The following is a 20,888-nucleotide window of genomic DNA, read 5'->3' on the forward strand; positions in this document are numbered from 1 at the left end:
GACATCAGGGTTGACAAATGCTCTTCTAACTGCAAAGGGACACTACAAAATTGTCCTCTGGTGTGGAATAGACAATCACTGTCACCCTTTCTTCTTCCCTGCTGCTCTACTGCCTCCACTCTGTCTGCTTCACAGGGAGATCAGGAAAGAGACAGAAAAAAACTTGTAAGAGAAGAGGAACAGGCATCTTTTCCCCAGTTCCAGCTGTGTTGGAGCCAACAGGCTCTGTTGTTTTGATGATTCCAGGACACTCACATCTCATTTGATCCCTGCTTGACAGAAGTGCACAGCAGAGGTGGGAATGGCTTGCAGACTTACAGAGGGAGCTTCTGAAACCCATAGGCTCTTCCCTCCCAAGACAGAGCCCTTCTTTCTGACAGCTGGAGTCAAAAAAACCTTGACACCAACATGCAATTAGTAAGCAAGACAGGAGCAATGTGGTAAAATGAGTAAAGCAAAGAGATCTAACGTGCTTTCCACTGTATTTTTCTTTTGATTCAAACACATATCTTGAAAAAGAGAAGGTTTGAAGTAATAAGCTACCTACTAACATTCTTGGTTTTAACTTCTCTGCTGCTAAGCCCTGCAGAATCAGAGCTCCCGCTCCCACTCCCACTCTCCCGCTTGACTCATAACCTCAGTGACAGCCACGAAGCTGGGCAGGGACACTTTATAAAATGCACTAAATGAAGCAACTTTCAATAATAACAAGGACTGGCAGGTAACCATGTTAGAGGAGGAAAGACCTAGTAGGAATGTCCTGCAGCACAAAAGTCTCTGTTGTTCTCATTACTGCAGAGGAAGAAAATCTCTTTAAATGCTTTTGATTCAAATGATCATTTGACAGAAACAACGGAGGAGACAAATGGCTGTAAAACAAGGCAATTGGATTTCCTACTGCTACAATATCTTACTTGGCTCCCATGACACACTTTCTCTGTTATTCTGCCTTGCCATGGTAAAGTAAACTTACAGGCTACCCAGAAAACAGATGAGTGTAATCAGTCCTTTATAAATTATATCCCTTCACTCAAAGAAAGCAAATAACTTTGCCTGCTCTATAATAACTGTTTCTAATACTTCATTTATTCTTTAAATTGTTTATAAAACACTTCAAGAGAGGTCAAGATGAGAGGGCAACAATAATTGGAGATTAAGGAGACTCTCTTAAGTATTTTGCACCTGTGAGTAAACACTTTGGTAATTATTATGATGAGAGATAGATCTACCAAAAAACCCCCAACAGCTTATTTATGATTTTCTTAGACATACATGTTATTTCATCTGAGAAGGAGCCCCATCTTTTCCAGGGTTATTTCAATTCAAATTTAAGCAGCTGCACATCTGTCTGATGTCATGTGACTGGCAAGTCAACAACAATAGATTTAACCTCGTCTCCTAAGGAAGTAACCTGAAGAAATAATGAGCCAAGGGTAAATGATATTCTCATGAAGTTTTTTTGCAAGTCCCCTGAAAAAGCAGGGACTTTCCTCCTCAGACACACATATGTTAAAGCTCACAGGGTCAAGAACAAGCAGAACTGGGCCTGAAGGACAGAGATGTGAATTAACATGCAAGACTGGTGTTGAGGTAGGGTTTCAGAAAGGACTTTCTAACAAAAAAGGGATATCATGTCCTTTTGCAGTCTCTGTGGCATGGTTCAGCCTGCTCTGGTTTTTGTTCTTCCTACGTCCATGCACAGCACTGGCAATGGTAATGGCAGCATTCTGGAAAAGGAGTGGAATAAATTCTGTAACACCATCTCTTGAGCTGCTGAACGTCACAACTGTGCAGATGTCTAATGCAACTGAACCCCGACACATCAATTAATACTAATCCACACCTTAAAAGTGCATACGGATAAAATTATATTAAATCTTTAAACACTCAACCCATTGGTTTCTCCTAAAATAGTTTAGCATGTCAGGAAAAAAAAAAACCCAGCTTCTTAGTAATTATTCTGTGCAGTCTAGAAGAGTTTGGTAAAGAAATGACCAGTGTCCTCTAATCTCTCTGCCGACTTAAAAGAGAACCCAAAACAAGTTCCTGAAAAAGAAAAACTAATAAAATTCTGAGTAATTATACAGAAATAATAAACTTAAGCATGAAAAAAAAATAATTTAAAAGAGGAATTTAAAAGTAGCCAGAGCTATAAACATACTGGTGTATGAAAATAAAGTTAAATTTTTAAGTCATTCTTAAGAGTTTCAATGGAATTCAGTAAACAGTATTTCACTCAAGACAAAGTACCCTCTTTATCCATTTTATTATAAAAATGTAGATTCAAAATTCAGATTTTAAATCATTCTCTTTTATTTCTTTTTAACCCGTTTCCTTGATCTTCTCAAAGACAGAGTCATGCAGACCTAGACACAAACACAAGCCCTCTCCAAACTGCTTCAGCCTAATACCAAATCAATACAGATTATTTCCATATAAAATGGCAACTGAACCACAGCTGTTACCTGAACCAAAATCTTTGTTTACCCTAATGCAGAACTGAACCAAGAAGAAAATACCTGATTATTGGATCAGAATAATTAACTGAGAATTTTCGAAAGAAGTTCCCTAACCACACAAATTTTTATTTAAAAATTTTTCAGCTTGACCTAATTCAGAATACCAAGGCAGATAAATTATTATTGATCTGGCAAAACTGAACAGACTTGTCTAGAAAAATCAGAGTCTAAGAAAAATCAGATCCAAACCAATCAATTTTCATGCTGCTTTACTTGGGGTTTTTTAGGCTGTTGGTATTTTTCAAGCACCACAAGTCCAGGAAACACAATTCTCTACAAGAAACACGATTTTTCTCTCATTTTTAAAATGAATTATATTAATCTTAGCGATGTCTCCCACAAACATTATTGTAGATTAAAATGGAAATGAGGCTAAACTAACATTTCAAGATAGCTGCCATCTACATCAATAAATAGTTGTGAAGTTCTGCTTTAGAAGTAGAGAATTGTAAGGCACGCTTAAAATTATTAATGTTTATGTCTTGAAAGCTCTCAGTGAGGCATCTTTAAAATATATAAGACTCCCAGGGCTTTGAAAAATCTGAATGGTTTTGTCACTAAACAGCAGTTTTGAAAATCAGATAAAGGCCACAGAGATTTTATTAAAAATAACTTACTTCATCATGTGGCTGCATAAGTATTTCTTTCCTTACAGGCTACAGAAAAATAGTATTTCTGTTACTCCTTGAGGATTTCTAATTTTTTGCATTTTAGTAGTCTCAAGGAAAACCGTATTTTAAAAAGTGTTAAATCTCTCAGATTTTGTGTACTGAATCCCGAGCCTTTTGTTTTAAATATTAAATTATCGGATTTTAAAAATCAATATTTTAATCGACATTGAGATTGACTGAACCCTCACACATACATTGTCAGTTAGGAAAATTTTCACTTATTTTTTTACAGAAAATTTTACTGAACACACAAATTCTTTCACTGGACTTTCATGTACAGGCAGCCATTTTCAAGCATCATCCACACACTCACACACATACATAATTTTGGAAAAAATGAATGAACGTTCCATGATGACACTGTGGGTTTCTTCATGGGTGTTGATGCCTGGTTATCACTGTCTACAAATGTGATGGTAAACCAGATGATATCACCACACCACCAAACCCACAATGAACCTGCAGAACCAAAGCGACAGGAGACACTTAACTTACTTACAAGTAGACCAGAGTTGTGCAATAACGGCAGCACACTAATGAAATCAAACCCAGAATTGCTTCATGCCATGATTTCAAAACAAAGAGCTTCTTTAAGTGCAATTTAAGATTATGATGCTTTTCTCAAGAAAAGCATCATCATGAGACATAACGAAAATTTAATAATGACCTGTTATTTAGTGGCTTACACTTTTCTGACACCATTTTGGCAATAGACCTTGGATTCATAAGCACAACAAAAACTGTTTCAAGTTCTTTAGTAACACCAGCACTTCCAGAACTAGGTAGCAAAGGTAGCATTTGCCTACTGCTGCCACATGAAGTCAAGCTTTCAAGTTCCCAGTCTTAGTTACTATTACACCAATCTTGCCCTGTTTTTCGTAATTATTGCAAGATCTGCTGGCACCATGAAATATGCTAAAAATAAAACAACTGTATATGTGCTACACTCTTTTTTAAAACTTATTTTTGTGCAAATCTCAAACAGCACATATAGTTTTCAGCAAAATTCAGATAATTCAAATCACTACCTGGAAGCCGCAGCACATCTGGACAGGTTATGGCTCAGGGCACAGAGCATCTGTTCAGAAAAGGAGAAACACATCCACTATATAGTTTTAGATCATACAAAAGAGAGAGATTTGTCCATAACACAGGAGTTGGGATGCTTTACCCTCCTAGAGCATGAGCACAAGCCACACTACTAACACCAGTATATCCCCATTTTCCCTAAAGGGTCAGGGCTTGAGAAGCAGAAGACACATCCCGGCTGAAAAACACGTGTGAAAATTAGCAGCCACTGGTCTGACCTTCAAAGGCAGATACATGCAATACTTATGAAAACAAACAGCAGGGAATAAAAAAGGAGTATTTGCATGATGCCTGTTATGGTCACAGGGCTGACTTTAAATTCAATGGCACTTCAGTATAAGTGTTTAAAATGAATTACAATACCAGTGCCATCCCAAACCAACGAAATTTTTAAGACCATGGATAATTTCCAATTTACTCTTGAATTGGATACAATTTGGGAAGTAAGAATTTTCCTGACCTTGGGAAGTGCACAGTGTCTCCATTTATCTTGAAGCTGTGCAGTAATGGTAACAAAAAGATCTTGGTGGTTATTTTTACAGTCTGCAGCAAATAGAAACTCAGTGTGAGAGCACAGAGCGTACAACACAAGTATCCCTAATGGATGCACACATGCCTACCAATGACTCAGAATGTGGGCATGAGGTGGGGCTGAGGAGAGAAAAGTGCCAGCAAGAAAGCACAAATAAGATTTATAACTTAAAAAGGCAACTGTTTCAAAAGTTTTAAAAAGGAAATCAAACGTAAAATATTTCTGAGTATTACTGATGTTTTTTTCATTTCTTCTGGATTTGTCCTAAATCCAAAATGAGTTCTAGATTTTTGCAGACTTGCATTGCCTACACCTGGGATTACTGTAGGAATTTGTAAAGTTTTAAATCCACCTATTGATGGATATTGATGCAATGAATAAACATCTTAAATTTCTTTTAATGTAAGGATTGTAATATAAATGAGGAGGGAAAAAAAGGATGTAAACTGAAGGTCTGAGTTGCTTTACTGGATAATTTTTACTACCTAGAAGTCTATTCACATATAATATAATGAAATCAAGGACTTCAAAAATAAAAATCCATCAGTATTCCTGCAACATTTCTACAGCAGTGTTTCTCAAACTCACATGTCCTAGGGCAAAAAATTCAGAGAAAGCAGAGAATACGTGATACTGCATTCTCTCTCTTGCCTTGGGTTTGATTTGTTTTCCTGTACCAAAGAGCAACCCTGAAGGGTTTCATGGGAAACCTGCTAAATCTCTGTCTTAACAGCCATCATTCTATAGGGGTGAGATACAATACAGATCAAAATACGCAACTGATATTGCAACATCTAAATAGCATCAGGTATCTGGTTTTATTACAATGCTTTGGGCCATAGCTTTCATTTGCCAATCATTGCCTAACAATTAAGTAGAACATAATTAAATTTTAATAATCTAAGAAAGGCAATTCCTTGAAAAGGAAATATTATAACATGGTTGGCAAGGTGTGCAAACACCAGCTGTGTGGGAAACACATGTAGCTCACAGTACATACACTACTATAACTCCTTATAACAGCAGTTAAAATCTGTTCAAAAATACTTGCAATTAGATTAATAAAACTGGCAGAAATCAGTAGTCTGCCAGCTGTTGGGATTTTCAGCTATTTCAGTGACAACAGGATATGCTTACAAATATGAAACTTCTGTGCATCCCCAGAAAGTACATAATGCATGTAATGGTCTGAAGTCAAACCAACACATGCAATGTTTGTCTGTGCAGTTTTTAAACACATTTCTAGGAACTGTAAGTGAAACACTTAGTGAAATCAAGACAGAGAAAGAAAACTGTTCCTAAGTTCAAACCAAGCTCTGACCAAATGCACTAATCTTCTCTCAGACAAAGCAGCTTACCTTCTTACAATTGCTATAAAATCCCATTGAGGTGACAGCCAATGACATTGCATTTCTCATCTGTATGTTTTTTATGAATCCTGCTAACTTTGTAGAGGAATAATCAGTTGACATTTCCTTCTGTAGTGTTTTTTGAACCACTAATGGTGAAATTGTTTTATTGTGAACTAGTCTCTCCTGTTCAGTCTCCTGTATCTGAAATGCCTCAGTGGGTTGATTTCAAATAACTTTCTGAGACAACATGCACTTTCAATAGATTTACTTTATTTTTTTTTTTAATTATGCATGACTGAGTAGAGGGAATTGTCAACGTTTTGGAAAGCTATTTTAGGGAGAACAGGATGCACACTGCTGAGAAAATGTTTCAGATACTAAGATGGGCCAGACACTCCATGCCTATAAGCTGTGAGTATGACCAGGCTGTCAAGTTTCTGCACCTGGTAGATAATGCCCAAAATTTGAAGGTTGTGGATTTAGGCCTAGAGTCACATATTTACCATCTTTGCAGGGATACCCAGGACTCTGAAGATGAGCTGTAAGTAATTTCTAATGGTTTTTACTTCACAGTCTCCAACTGATGTTGGATTACACAGCAGGAAGAAAGCAAATCAGTACACTAATATATCACATCAAAAATTTATATATTTGGCATAATATTAATAGTAAGACACAGGTCTTCAGAAACTTAACACATCATTGATATGGCAATAATGACTAAAATATTAAACATTCATTCCTTACAAAATATCAACAATATGAGATAGATTAATTTATGCAACATCTCTTGCAATAATGATGGGACCTTTGTTCTTTGTGTGATTTTTTCCTCTTCCTTTCTTGCCTCTATTTCAGAATACAATGACATTTAATGAAATGCAACAGAACAAAATAATCATGTAGATGCAACTGTGAGCAAAAATGGCTCAAGGAATTTCTTGAAAAAAGGAAGCAATATAGAAGAGGTTGGCCATGGCTGAGTCCCTACATCTGGGAAAACTGTATCCTGCAGTATGCTCTCTCGTCCGAGGCTCTGGGTACCACTGAACTATGACTTACCATGCATTCAAAGGAGGTGTTCTTCCCCAGATAAAGTGGTTTCCTTCAGAGAGGATCTCACATGCAGCTGCTTGGACTGCATTCCCAGAAAGCCCTGGAATGGACAGGCAGTGGACTGGGGTTGCATCTTTTGGGCATGGTCTCCTACCCATCAGCTACTGACATCTGACATGACCACACTGTATCTGTACTGTCTCCTGAACTCTCTCCTCATGTTCCAGCAACGGGGTAAGCCGGCTAAATGGACTTCTGGCTGAAACCAGTTCTGTTCTGCTGACCTTCTGCAAACTCCACATTCACTTTAAGCTAGTTTGCAAAATGCAAGGTGTAAATCTCATAGTTCTTGCTTGTATTGCACTTCATGTTCTCATTTATACAAACACAAGAAGAGCACAATGGTCACATTTTCCATTGTGCTTTGCCTGGGGAAAAAGAAATGTAACAAAGGGGAAAAAAATTGAGGAGTAGGCATATAAAACATTATTTCTCAAAATCCTGCTACAAGTTTGTTATTAATGAAGGCATAAGAACACTATAGGTGAGACACATAGTCTGCCACTCTATTTCCCATTTCTGACTTTCATAAATTTCATAGCACTTTATTTCAAAGTTTTTGGTTGATATTTAATTAGAGAAAAAAAATCTGCAAGTATTAGTTTGAGAAAGTAACACTTAACATATATATTAACATATATAACTTTCTCAAGTTATATATGTTAATATAACTTGAGAAATGTTAAGAATTACTTGGTAAAGTTTTCTAAATTTAGCAGCTTTGACATTTTGTAAATTGTGGGGATACTCTGCCCTTTTTTTTTTTTAGATTAAAAAAAAGGTGAAATCAATCATGGAAGATAGCAAAACTTGTAATCTACTTGCTTCTAAACACAGTATAAGCCACAAGGGAGCATATGATTTAATGATGAAAAGATGCTTCTGATAAGATAATAATTTGCTCAAGGAGAGATCTGAGTTGTGGATGCAGCTGTTCCAAAAAATCTAAACCCATAGGCAAGAAATTACTTATTTTTTGTACAAGCTAGATCCATAACTACTTAGGTAAACTGGTGGCAAACCCCAGAAAAGTACATCAGATAGAGAAGTGAATAATCGGGGCTACTTTGAGACTAAAAAGGAAAAAAAAAATAGGAGGTGGTAAAGATTACCACAAACTATTTTTTCAAAGACTGAATCAAAAAGATTTCAGTAGTCAGACTGTTCAACACAGTGTCTTCCTTCATCAATGAGTCACTTTAGACAAATATCTTTTTATATCCTGGTTCAGTTCATGTACATGATTATTTCATTCCCATATGTGACAAGTTGCATGGCATTGACCTGGATTATCTGGATGCCCAAAACTAAGAGCATGCAGAAATGGTGTCACCCTCCAGTTCTTATTTTTAATGTCTGGTACTGCTTTCAAAACACAATTTAATGAAGGGAAAGCCACTCATATTTTGGTGTGGTGGCACTACCTTCATATCTTAGTGTTGGCAAGCATTAGGGAAGTGGCACTAGAAATATGGCTTATTAGCACCGTAAGAACCAGACAAAAAATCTCCACATATTTTCATGTGCTCTGATCTGTATTAATTGGTCAGTAGCATGTTCAACATTATCATAATTAACTGAATTTACTTATCTTGTAACACCAGATCTTTTTCAAGGGGAAAAAGACATGTACTTAAGTAAAACAAAGGAAAGGTATTACCCGAAAATTTTCTATTACAGTCAATATTGCTGCAAATGCATTTGTGCAAGTAGACTGTAATGCCTACATTTATCCCCAGTGATGTCTGACTGCATGTGTAGATAAGGGAACACCTGCATGGACCACTTAGCAGGATCAGTCTTGCAGCAGGGAGAAAAAGCCAGTAAGAATGCATGTCTCCAGGACACTGCATGCTTTCTCTGTTGAAACATGCAAACTAAAAAGCATGAAATGATCTTGGCTGCTCTGTAGCACACAAATGTCTGAGTAAGTCCTTTTACATTGGCCATGGTACCTTGCCATCAAGTATTCAATGTGCAAGGCAGATGATCCTGATGACACCAGCTAGCCTGTATGCTTCTCATGCAGCAAGGAGGAGGAGAGTCACAAGCAATACTCTGCTGACTTTTTCTATTGAGATATACTCATGGGTTTGGAAATTTTACATTAAATGGATGTAGCTTTGCACTAAAATTTTACACACTTAGGTCTTTCACAGGCTTCAACTTACTAAAAAAGCACCAGAAAAGCCCTTAGTATTTCCAGTGGTACTAGGATGACCAAGCTTCTCTTGCACTGAAAGTGTTTTAAGAGATTAGTCTCCAACCACAGACATAGAAAGGGAAATCTGGCAGATGTTGACTACATCTCTATACACTAGATGCAGAAAAGCAGCTGCTACAGTAGGAATTGCACCATTTTCTTGTGAAAGTCAGTAGCATATGTCACCATCTGTTTCTGCCTTCTCTGCGAAATAGAGGCAAAAGGGAGACTAAAAGTTGATTACAAAAAAAAAAAAAAAAAGGTAACAACAAAAACCATAACATCAAAAGGCACGCAGTATCTACAGTGAGTAGGTGAAACTCTTACCCCCTTTTCTCTGGCAAACCTGAGACCCAGATGCACAATAAAAGCAAAGAACGCTCCCCATTCTATTTAAGATATGATTTCTTTACATTTTAATCTTACTACATGCACTTTGACAACATTCAGCCTGCAATATAATACCTAGCCATTTCCACCCTGGCTGAAAGAGATCACAGAAATGAGCAGTTGTATCCTTTCCCTCTGGCTATACAGCAATGGTCTGATGACAACTGCTTTACCAGAGTTGGTATCTGACACACAAAAATTCCCTACTGAATGATCTACACAGTGATGTCATGTGTGGAGGCAAAGTATAACTTAGGGGGAAAAAAAAAAAAACCAACAAAAACCAAACAAAACTTCTGTTGCATTGTGTCAGGAAACATGCTGTACATGTTTGTACATCTTGGCAGATTAAGATCAGATGAGGCAAGCAATGAAGTGGTTAACCAAATCAGAAAGTTATCTCAGACATCCAAAGGCACATCTTGTAAACCTGAGACAACTTCTTACACAGAACTGAAGAGAGACAACAGTAAGGGCTTGTCTGGGACGAAACAAATGACACTGTCAACAAGCAGTTTGCTTTCCCACTCAGAAAAGCAGGTATTAGTGAAATCCAGAGCCCAACAAAAGAACAGGAATCTTTCCAATGAAGTAAAAAAAGGTTTGGATCAAGCCCCAGCTTTCCTGAAAACTAGACTTGCTAATTGCCTCACTCTTCCACTGTCAAAACCGTCATTTCACGGAACAGAAATATCTTTCCAATGTTGCTATAGGGCAAACATTTCCACACTGGCAATACTGGGAGGCATGTTCAACTACCACCAACTTGATAGCCATCACCTCCCCCACTGGGTATCCCATCATGTTGTTTTGAGGGGGAGGGTAAAAAACCAAACTTTAGCCTGGAAAAGTTTTTTAGGTTTTCTTTTGTTCATTTTTGAATACAGATACTGCCTGTAGCTACTGTAGAGTATAGTGCTTTTCAGCTCGTGTCATACTTAGACAATAAATAAGCTTCAGAAATGGAAGATCCCATTCACCTTGGCATGACCATAAATCATGAAACTCTTGAGCTATACCTGGATAAAATGGATGAAAGTAACTGAAGAAACTAGCTTTAGCAAAGTATACTGCTAATACAGGTCTTTTCCCCAAAGGAAGCAAGTCATGCTTATCTTACATTACCAGACTATTACTGGAAGTACTATGCCAGACCCTCAGCTGGCATAAATCAACACGACCCTACTCACTTCAGTGCAGCTGTGTTGATTTATGTGAGCTGAAAAGTATGTACTGGTCAAAAAGTGACTATTTCATCTTACAAAACTGTAAAAGTGACTAAGTGAAATGAGAGGCAGTATGTATAATATAAAGAAAATAATAGTAAGGAAAGTACTACAGAAAGGCTCAAAGTAGATGTATATTTTATTAAGATTAGTCTAACACAGCCACTAATTTTTCTTCATATGAAGTTTTAGATAATATTTTCTGCTATTACATACACATGTATCTCTTGAGTATAGACCCAAGTACTTGTGCAATATAATAATGCTGTACTATTCCCAAATTAAGATATAATGCTCAGGCAGTGGTTTCAGCCAATCTTGAATATCACTGGTGTTTTTGGAAAGTCACTCTGATTGTCAGAACATGAAACATCATACTTAAAAGGAAGCCCACACAGCGAACTTAAGTGCACTATGGTGTCACATCTTAGAAGTACTCCTGTTACTGTTTTTCTCTTAGAGTGCAAAATAAAAGTAGAAACCAAATGTTCCCAAATCCAGCACTTCTCTCAAGCCTTTGTAATTTTGAGAAATATGAAACCTTTCATATTAGACTTAAGCACTCTTTACCCTTATGAACTCTGTGCAGATTTCCCTATTATTTTACAGGCTACATGAGATTAACTACTGGTGCTCCTTCCCGAGTTTAAGCTGGAAAGGCTCAGAAGAAGAATTTGCATTCTGAAAGAAGAGGTGTAGATTCCTGAACTCCTTTTATAGGGAAGCAGCTCTAGAGATTAGACAGTTCTCATTTTCACTAGGCTTGTGCACTGCTGCCCCAGCACTACAATATCAGAACATAATATAAAGAGGGATTGTGGCAGACACACTTGGCCCCCTTATCCCAACTAGCAATAGCTTGGTACAGGCTCTGAAGGATGTAAACACCTAAGCTGCAGGTAGGCCAAGAACTCCTCCAGGAAATCCACAAAAGGGCAGGCTAACCCAGGGTGCATTGATGCTTGGAACACATGAATAGTGGGTGGCTTTTCCAAGATTCAGTTAGTGAAGAACGAAGGTGAGAGTCCAAAGGGTCTCATACATACCTTCCCCATCACATGTAATTCAACTACAAGCCAACCATTTCATCCCATAAATATGACAGTCTAATTGAGCCTTCTTTGATCTCTCTCTGCAAGGCAGCATGGCTGTGTGGCAAAGATCCCCCCTTGAGTCAGGACACCTCTCAAAGTTGTTCCTTGAGCCAGAGAGATTTTTTACTAAAATTTTGGATAAATGCAGTTTCAGTTCTATTTAAATTGCAAGGGCACTGCTTTGCAGTGCCTGTCCTCTTGATCTGGGACTCATCTCAAGGTTTGAGATTCTTTACCTGAGACTGAGGTATCACAGTGGAGAGACCCCTTATTCACAACAGATGCTCAGTAAGCTGCTGATAGCATGCTAAATTAATACTAATGAATGAAAAAAATAATTTTTTTAGACATAAACTATTGTAAAGGTCTGAAACCAAAGACTGAACTAGCTGCATCTAAGCTGCATCAGGAGTTTATAAACTTGACTCAATGGGTCTCCCTTACACTTTAGCGCTTTTAGTCTCTGTGCAAATCATTCCAAATTGATTCTAACTCAGTATTCATTTGTATGTTTCATCCATGTAGTAAGTAACAGAGTGAACCTTGCCATCAAACTTTGTTAAATCATGTTTTTATAAACTCATATTAAACCCATTTTTGCTAAAACCTTTGTGGGTGATTTTTTGAGCAACCCCAAACACTTATTTATAATACAGATCATGAAGCAAACTCTTTACAATTTTTTGTTCGATTCAACATCAGTGACCATCTTGGCAGACAACTGCAATTCACCATCTTTCAACATGAGTACTCATACTTCAAATACAAATACTTCTGTATTTGATCACAGCCCACAATACAGGCTCCAAGGTATGAAAAACACATTCTGTTCATCCTTACCATTGCCTTCCAGTGTAACATATTTCATGGATATCTGGCTATAAGGAATACTAGAGTTTGTCTCTTCACAGTTTTTCCCATAAATACATTTTGCAAAAGAAACTTACAGAAATTTTCAAAAGTATGATTTAAAATTTAGGTATGCACTGTCCACCAGGAGTGATCAATTCTGCACCTCAGCAAGTGGCACTACTGCAACCTTCTGCTCTTCTCTGATTCCTGGGCATTAGGTTTTGTGTGGACAAGATGCAAATAATACCACAATCAATGGGATGTTGTATTTGATGCATTCAGTGTAACCCTAAACTAACTGAAATAATGGTATATACTATGGGAAGAAAATATGTATTGATTTATTTAGGTATTCCCAATCTTTGAAATCAGTATAAAAAAAGACTAAACCATAAAGCATTCTAAAACTTCCATGGATATTATCAGCTTTGCACAGGAGTTCAAAATTCCAGTCAAATCCTCTTTTCCTCTTGAAGTGCCTTTGCAATCTTCAGAAATATTACAAAAGTGATGAATGGCCATCAAGAAGCAATCTCAAAACTACTGTTATATCATGTTCTTATCTGTATAGTTTTTTAAACCTTTTCACACAAAAACACCATGCAAATAACACTGGTCTGTGGTTACAGTCACTTTCATGGCAACTACTCTTGCTAAGGCAAAAAGAGTCAACTGACACCATTTCTAGGACAAGATTCCTGCTCATGGCATAAAGGGCCCAAAACTACACTCAGCAAACACACACACACAATGAGAAGTACAGCCTGAGACTTCAAATCAGACTTGAGTGCTCCATGGGGACATTAAATATGTTGAAAAGAGACCTCAGATTGCAGTAGTGTTAAAGCAGGAACATCAGAGAGATCAAAACAGCAACAAGTATGAAGTTTTCCTCCTTCTTGGCATGAGTCTGTACCAGAGCATCAGAAACAGTACATTTTCATAAAGGTTTCATCTCATCTTGTAGCTCCTTAGAGTTATTAGAAATCATGCCAAGCTAATATTTTTTATTGTATATTTCCACATTTTTTACAATGGTCAGAATGTTTTGATTGTATGGAGATAACTCAGAGCAATTTGAACATTAGTTTACAGCACACTATGAATACACCTCAGTAAACTCTTTAATAGAAAGCAAAGTATTAGGGCATCTGAATTAAATAATCTAGTGAATATGATTCCCCTTTAATTTTGAACTTGTGCTTTATTTGCTCCAGTGAAGTGATACACCAGCTTCTACCACCAATTACTGTAAATGCCTACCCACTGTATGATGAGGTTTCACAGCTGACTCCCAAAGATTGAAATGAATATTTAAATCCTATTGACATGGATTCCTTTTTCCTCCTCTTTTTTTTTTTTTCCCTTTTAAGCAGAGTTGAAATTATGGTCTGTTTTATATAAGTATCATATAAGTATGATTAAAAATCTTATGTTTGGTGCCAGGCTATAATTTATATAATTGCATTCCTGTAAAACTTGAATTTATTTTTCATTTAGAAACAGACCACAATAAAAGGGTTCGGCACTGAGAACCCAGTTTTCGGTGTTAATTTAAAGTTTAATTTTAGAGTGTTTTCTACAGTCACAGTACTTAAAGGGCAGAGGAAAACTGTCATTGTAAAAGAGACCTCTAATCAGCCATGGAGTCTGACTCAAAATAAATACCAGCATTAATTGTTCATAAAGTACTGCAAGCGGAAAAGGGATGATTAAGTGGAATTAAAGCTGCATTGCTATTAAGGATTAAATTGAAAGGCATTTTAAAGCCATGTGTTAAAAGCCATCTTGTAAAACCGTATGGATCATAATTCAAAATGTTTTCAAAATATACCAGGCTGTACCAATTAGTCTTATGAACTTAGAGCATCTATTATTTTTGCCTCTTAATTTAACATTTATACACATATTAAAATCTCAGTATGTCACACCTGAAATTGCATCTGTTATGTAGCTGCCCAAATAAATGTTTAGAAAACCTGCCTTTTTTAATGTGTCATATTAACATTTTTGTCTTTACTTATTATCAAGAGGGACACAAAATTAGATACCCAAACTTCCCTTCAGCGTTCGTGAGCTGCAAAATGGAACATGATGCTTGAAAGGGAAAGCTGCTGCTCTTGAGCTCTGAGGCTCTGAGACTGCCAGGAGGGCTGCACCAAATGCCATGGGCAGGCGGGCAGGCTGCAAGTCATGACACCTTCCCTGCAGAATTCTGGCAAGTTGAAATGAAACCTGTGGATGCATTGTTCCATTTTTCCAATCAGATATACACAAGGTTGGAAACAGTTTCACATGGATTTTCTAACCTCTTCTGGGGCTCTCATGATTGAAGAGGATGCCATTCACAGCAAAGAGATTGTAGGCTTCTCTGAAGTTCACCACAATCCAGTAGGCATACAGTTTTGCTGCCCCTGTAAAAATAATTTTGAAGCATTACTGTATAAGTGCATGGGTCATACACAGCTCAGACAAACACATCTCTGTCACATGCAAGGTGAAGTCCACATTTCAACAGCAAAGTGCTTTAGAATTTGATTAGTTCCCTATACGTGCCAAATTTTATATTAAAAAAAAAAAATCAGCCCAATAAACAGCAGCTGAATGGGAAAATACTCATATTCTGAGCTGCCTCTGAACTGGCCAGGAAAGATCAGGGCACCTTCTTACTTGTTTTCTTATACACACTCAAGCACAGCATTTTTTCTTTTACAGTATAATTAACACGGTCAGAGTGTGTGAAATATGCCACTGTAGTGACCTCTGTTAATTAAAAAAAAACCCCAAAACAAAACCAAAATTACTTTGGAGGAATAAAAGTGAAAATCTGGTGCCTTAACACTCAAATTGATTTGAAACTTTATCACTAAAATCCTCCATGCCCATTGCTTTAATAAGTGTTTCAAATTTCATATGAGTTCACAAAGGAAGAAGTGAGCTCTTGGGAGTCTTTCATTTAGGCAAAAAAAAAAAAAAAAAAAAAAAAAAAAAAAAAAAAGAAAGAAGAAATGAAACTTTATCACTTCAGTGGTACCTCACAACCCTTTGTGAAGGAAGAGTCACCCCCTAACCCCCCTTCTTCAAGTGCTCTTCACCTCTGAGCTGAATGAACAAGGCCTTGTGAAGTGAGATGCTAATTTCCAACCCCTAGGCAATGGCAGCAAATACTTTTTATATAGTAATTCATAAAGGTATGCCTCTCAACATGTCTAGTCACTTTAGCTCTATCATCATTCTAATCTCACATCCAAATGACTTCAGCCCTGAGACATGAGCAGGGAGAACAGACAGACAGACACTGCACACACACCATCAGCGCTCCTCACCGTAAGGCGATCTTGGGTAAAAAGGGGTGGTCTCCTTTTGCGGGATTTCTTGCACTTTTCCAAAAAGTTCACTGGTGGAGGCTTGGTAAAACTTCACAGAGTTGATAAGGCCACAGGTCTTAATAGCATCTAGGAGCCGTAAAGTGCCAACCCCATCAACGTCAGCAGTATATTCGGCTAGGTCGAAAGAAATCTTGGGAAGAGAAAGAAATAAAAACACCAATTTTACTAGGGCACCAGAACATGCCAAAATCAACTACAACCAACCAAAGCAATACATCACTTGCCACAGACCATCTAGACATTTCTGTGCAGAGTAGATACTCAGTTTACAAAAGTACCCTCAGAGGATTTCTAAGAATAAATAAGTAGTTCCATAAATAGCCAATCCAAATGACTGGTGTTCCCTGGGATTATTTTCCCACGTGAAGTAAGGGGTAAGCCTCCCCATTATGGGAGCATTATCAGGCACTCTCTCATCTCCACAGCTGCCAGTTTCCACAACAGTCACTTGGGCTCAATATCTTTGACACACTTGAATTTGGTTATAATTGCCCAAAATATATTTTTAAAAAGTAATAGGACAGAGAGCATGACAGCACCAACATATATAAACCCCCCGCCCCCAAACTTTAAACAAGGTTCAGGGTTTTGCAATTTAAACAGACATCAAAGTTCAGAGAAGAGTAGAAATACCTGCTAACAAATGAGACTCCCAACACTATCTGACCAAGGTGTACCAGAGCTGTGGCTTTTGCACAGAGCTTAGAGAGATCATAAAGTGTGACTGCAAAGGGTTGGAGGTATGCAAAAATACCCTGACATCTCCAGCTGACATTTTTCAACGCATGATGATAAAGTCATGCCCACTGGTGGGCCAAGACTCCTTTTTCTCTCCCTACTCCAGTATGTATAGTTACCTTTACAATGAGTTTGTCTTGTGGCCTATGCCACAATCAGTGCTCAAGTCTAAGCTTTCAGAGTGTTTCAAAAATATATTATTTTCTTTGAAGTTACAGAAGAAGAAAAAAAAAAACACCTGAAAAAGTAAGCTGAAGGTAAGAGGTGTGTTGTGACCACCCCAACTGAAGACAGGAGAAAACATGCTTAGAAGGGAGCTCACTCTTTTTATTTGGTGGTACAGGCTGTTTTTATGGAGGTTCCAACAAAGTTCCTGGACTCTGAAGAATTTTTTCCCACCAGTGCCCATCCCAGCAGCACATTCCTCCTTTCTTCTACATCCTCTCCCCAACTCAGGGATTTTGCTTATGCCAGTTTCTGAAAAAACGTTCCCTGTTTATACTGCCAATGTTATAAAAACTAAAGGTGAATGGGCTTTTAGAGCAGTCTCCTTCATGACCCTTACCCAAAGAATTATTCTACCTATGTCCCCTCTGGCTAATTCAGACTGATAGCAGTGTATTATTTCCTCCACTTAAGCCACTTCCCCTATTCAGTAACCACTGGAGGTTTAAGGCTTATTTACACAGCAGATGAAAAAAAAAATTCATTAATTTGCATTTTCACTTATGGTTAATTTAATACAGGCATGAAATTATCCAAATTTTATTACTGTGCTCCAAAATAAAAAGGTTCACACACAGTTCTGAGCTGAAAGAGGAAAGATATGAACAAAACCAAACCTTCCTTTTCCTTTTTTTTAACCAAAAGAGAAAAAAACACACAAAAGGAAACCTGATACTTTGTCTTATTAAGCTGGTATGACCCAGCTGAAATTGAGCACTGATCTACCAAGAAGGGCTGTGCATTTTTTGTTTTAATCCATTTGGCATAAAGATGTCAGCCACTTAAGTCTCTCAACTTCAGTGTCAGAATAACTCTTAGGAAAGCATTGTAATGAGTAGATGGTACAGCCAATAACGTACTAATCAACACAAATTGGTGTATTAATCACAAGTCTCAGCTATCCAATGAAAGCAAAACGCATAATAACTGTTCCAGAATCAGGAATTTACTTATATTAAGGTATTATTTCCAACAAATAACCTGCTGAAAACATCACCCTGAAACACAAATCATTGCTTCCATATTCTACTACCAAGCAAATGGCACATGGAACTGAGGCAGTCTAGGAGATTCCAGATTATAAAACCTCTGAACCAAAGGGAGCAATGAGGCCACAGCAGCAGCAGCCCTGGGAAATGCTCTCTCTGGCTGGTGTAGAGACCAGTTTCACAAGAGATGGTTTTCCCTATTGCCTGATGAATGACCTCAGTCTTCACCTTCAGAAAACACTCCCTGGGGTGTGAGGTAACTGTGCCCCCATGCTGACTGGGTCTGAGTGTCCCCAAGCAGAAACCACCAGTTCTGTGTCTGTTTTGTAACGCAGACTGCTGTTCACCAGGGTCAGGACTCAGACCACTAAACACATTTCATTCTGGAGTGCAGGTTAGACAAAAATGGTATTCAGGAAAATTTAAAAAATGGTTTTATTCACTAAAACATTCAACACCAAAAACTCTGGACTGTTAAGAGATGCTGTGGAAAGTAGGGACAGTTATATTGCAAATACAGACAAAAGCAACCCAAATTTTAATTGGATTCTAGTTCAAAGTTAAAAATGAAAAAGGGTTTAAAAATACTAAATCAATTAAGTAGTTATAAATAAATCCAGGTAGAGCAAGAATGGGTGATAACTTATCCCTTACAACATAATTCCCCTCTCCTTATATACTTTATTTTGTGCAAGACTAGCAGAAATACCAGAAAAAAAGTAAAAAGAAAAAAAAGAAAAAAAGGAAAAAAAAAAAAAAAGCAGGGGCTTCATTAAAAGGCATGTGCAAGAGAAAACAACATGCATGCATAACACACAAAAAAGAACTGGGTTATAAAAACCCAATATAGAACCAGATTCCATAGATGTTACTCTTACAAATAACCTTCACTGAGCTCTGTGGGACTACTTGAAAGAGTAAAAACTTCATGGATATTACTGTAAAGGTAGGTGTATCAAGGCTAAAACCAAGTCATACTTTATCAAAGATTAAACACTTATCCAGTGGGAAAAAAGAGCTGAGCTAATACCTACAGATGAGAGTTTTCAACTGCCTAATTTATGACAACTTTCTTAAGTGCCTGAATTAGGAAGATTGTCTTCCTCTAGACCAGTAAAGACAGCAGTGAGTCAGGGCAGAAAACATAACAGAGATGCTCTTGATCATGCTTTGGAGAGCCTACTTACACACATTGATTTTTTGATTGAACCATATAAGACAGATGTTCCATTCTTTCCCCAAAAATCCAAAACTATCTCTTACTCTCAATGAGAGTAAGACCTGCAACTAAAATTTGTTTTGAAAGAAATATGGAGTTTTTGTAATGACTGGACTAAGCAAAAGAAGCTTCTTTACCTGGCAGAAACTTTAAATCTGAAAGTTTTCTCAACAGGTATTAAAGTAATGGATCCAGTACTTTCGCCTCTTTGGACAGATTTTGTGCCAAAGGGAAATCATGGCATACCAACCAAGCAGAAATTGTATTCTCAAAACATATGAGTCTGAGTGACCTTGGCACTTTGTACTTCCCATGTACAAAGGGGACACCATGCTTTTGCAGGTGTCATTGTTGATCTCTGGCGATACTATAAAAGCATATTTTTCAGATATATCTATTCAATTCAGTGCATAGTGATAAGTGAGTCATTACAAGAGGACAAAGAAAAATAAGGAGACATTTAACAAAAGTACTTCAAGTTCCAGGTTTCCAGGTTCTGAACACCCTGCAGAATTTCCTCAAATACTAAAAAGCAAATGGACTCCTTATGTACATGGGAATTCTACATACTGAGTATCTTCTTTGCTGGATTCATCCCTAATATAGTACATTTCAAATACAGCCAAGATTTAAAAGCTTACTGAAAAGTATCTAAATGAAAACATATGGGTCCTACCCTCCATAAGACCACATTCCTATCATGTCTATAAACACTATATACAAGACTGTAGACTTAATAATATTTGCTTTTGTCAAATGTGTTGTTGTCAGCAATGGTGACACTCTGAAAGTTATCCATTTAGTGCACACATAGTTTTGACTTCGTGGGACACTTCTCTGCTTTGTCATTTAGAAGACTCCAACAGGCAAGCTGTGATCATATTAATTATTAGTTTCCAATTAAAAAAAAGTTTCCAATAAAAAAAAAAAAAAAAAAAAAAAAGCAAATCCTAGCAGAATGTGCTTCAATGCTCTACGTAAGGAATATAAATAATGATTTGAAATTTCATCTCTTCCTTACAGTCTTCTCAGTTTCAGAAGATGTGATTTCTGGAAGGCTGGTGCAATAAGAGTGAAGCTTATGTGAAGTCCCAGGAGGAAACAGGGTAGTATAAATGTGAATTATTATTCTGTCATTGTAAAAGGAGAGGTGGCTAACCTGACTATAACATCAATTTAAGCATCACTGCTCTTTTGAAAAAGCCTGTGGTAGATTCTTTAGGTTTATCAAAGGAGAAGATATGTGTATCAGGTCATTAAAAAATGGTTTACACCAGAAAAGCA

General features: G+C 37.3%; 1 protein-coding gene across 1 annotated transcript in view; it reads right to left on the minus strand.

The window, feature by feature from the left end:
• Positions 1–20,888, minus strand: part of GMDS (GDP-mannose 4,6-dehydratase) — a 409,517-nt gene that overhangs the window by 239,610 nt on the left and 149,019 nt on the right. Inside the window, exons 5-6 of the mRNA XM_041413197.1 lie at positions 16,371–16,563; positions 15,354–15,458 (exon numbers count right to left, since the gene is read on the minus strand). Of these exons, the coding sequence (XP_041269131.1) occupies positions 15,354–15,458; positions 16,371–16,563 (298 nt within the window). The remainder of the gene's footprint in view (positions 1–15,353; positions 15,459–16,370; positions 16,564–20,888) is intronic.

This window comes from Onychostruthus taczanowskii, unplaced genomic scaffold (genome assembly GCF_017590055.1).
Source record: "Onychostruthus taczanowskii isolate IOZ18803 unplaced genomic scaffold, ASM1759005v1 scaffold40, whole genome shotgun sequence".
Classification (NCBI taxonomy): Eukaryota; Metazoa; Chordata; class Aves; order Passeriformes; family Passeridae; genus Onychostruthus; species Onychostruthus taczanowskii.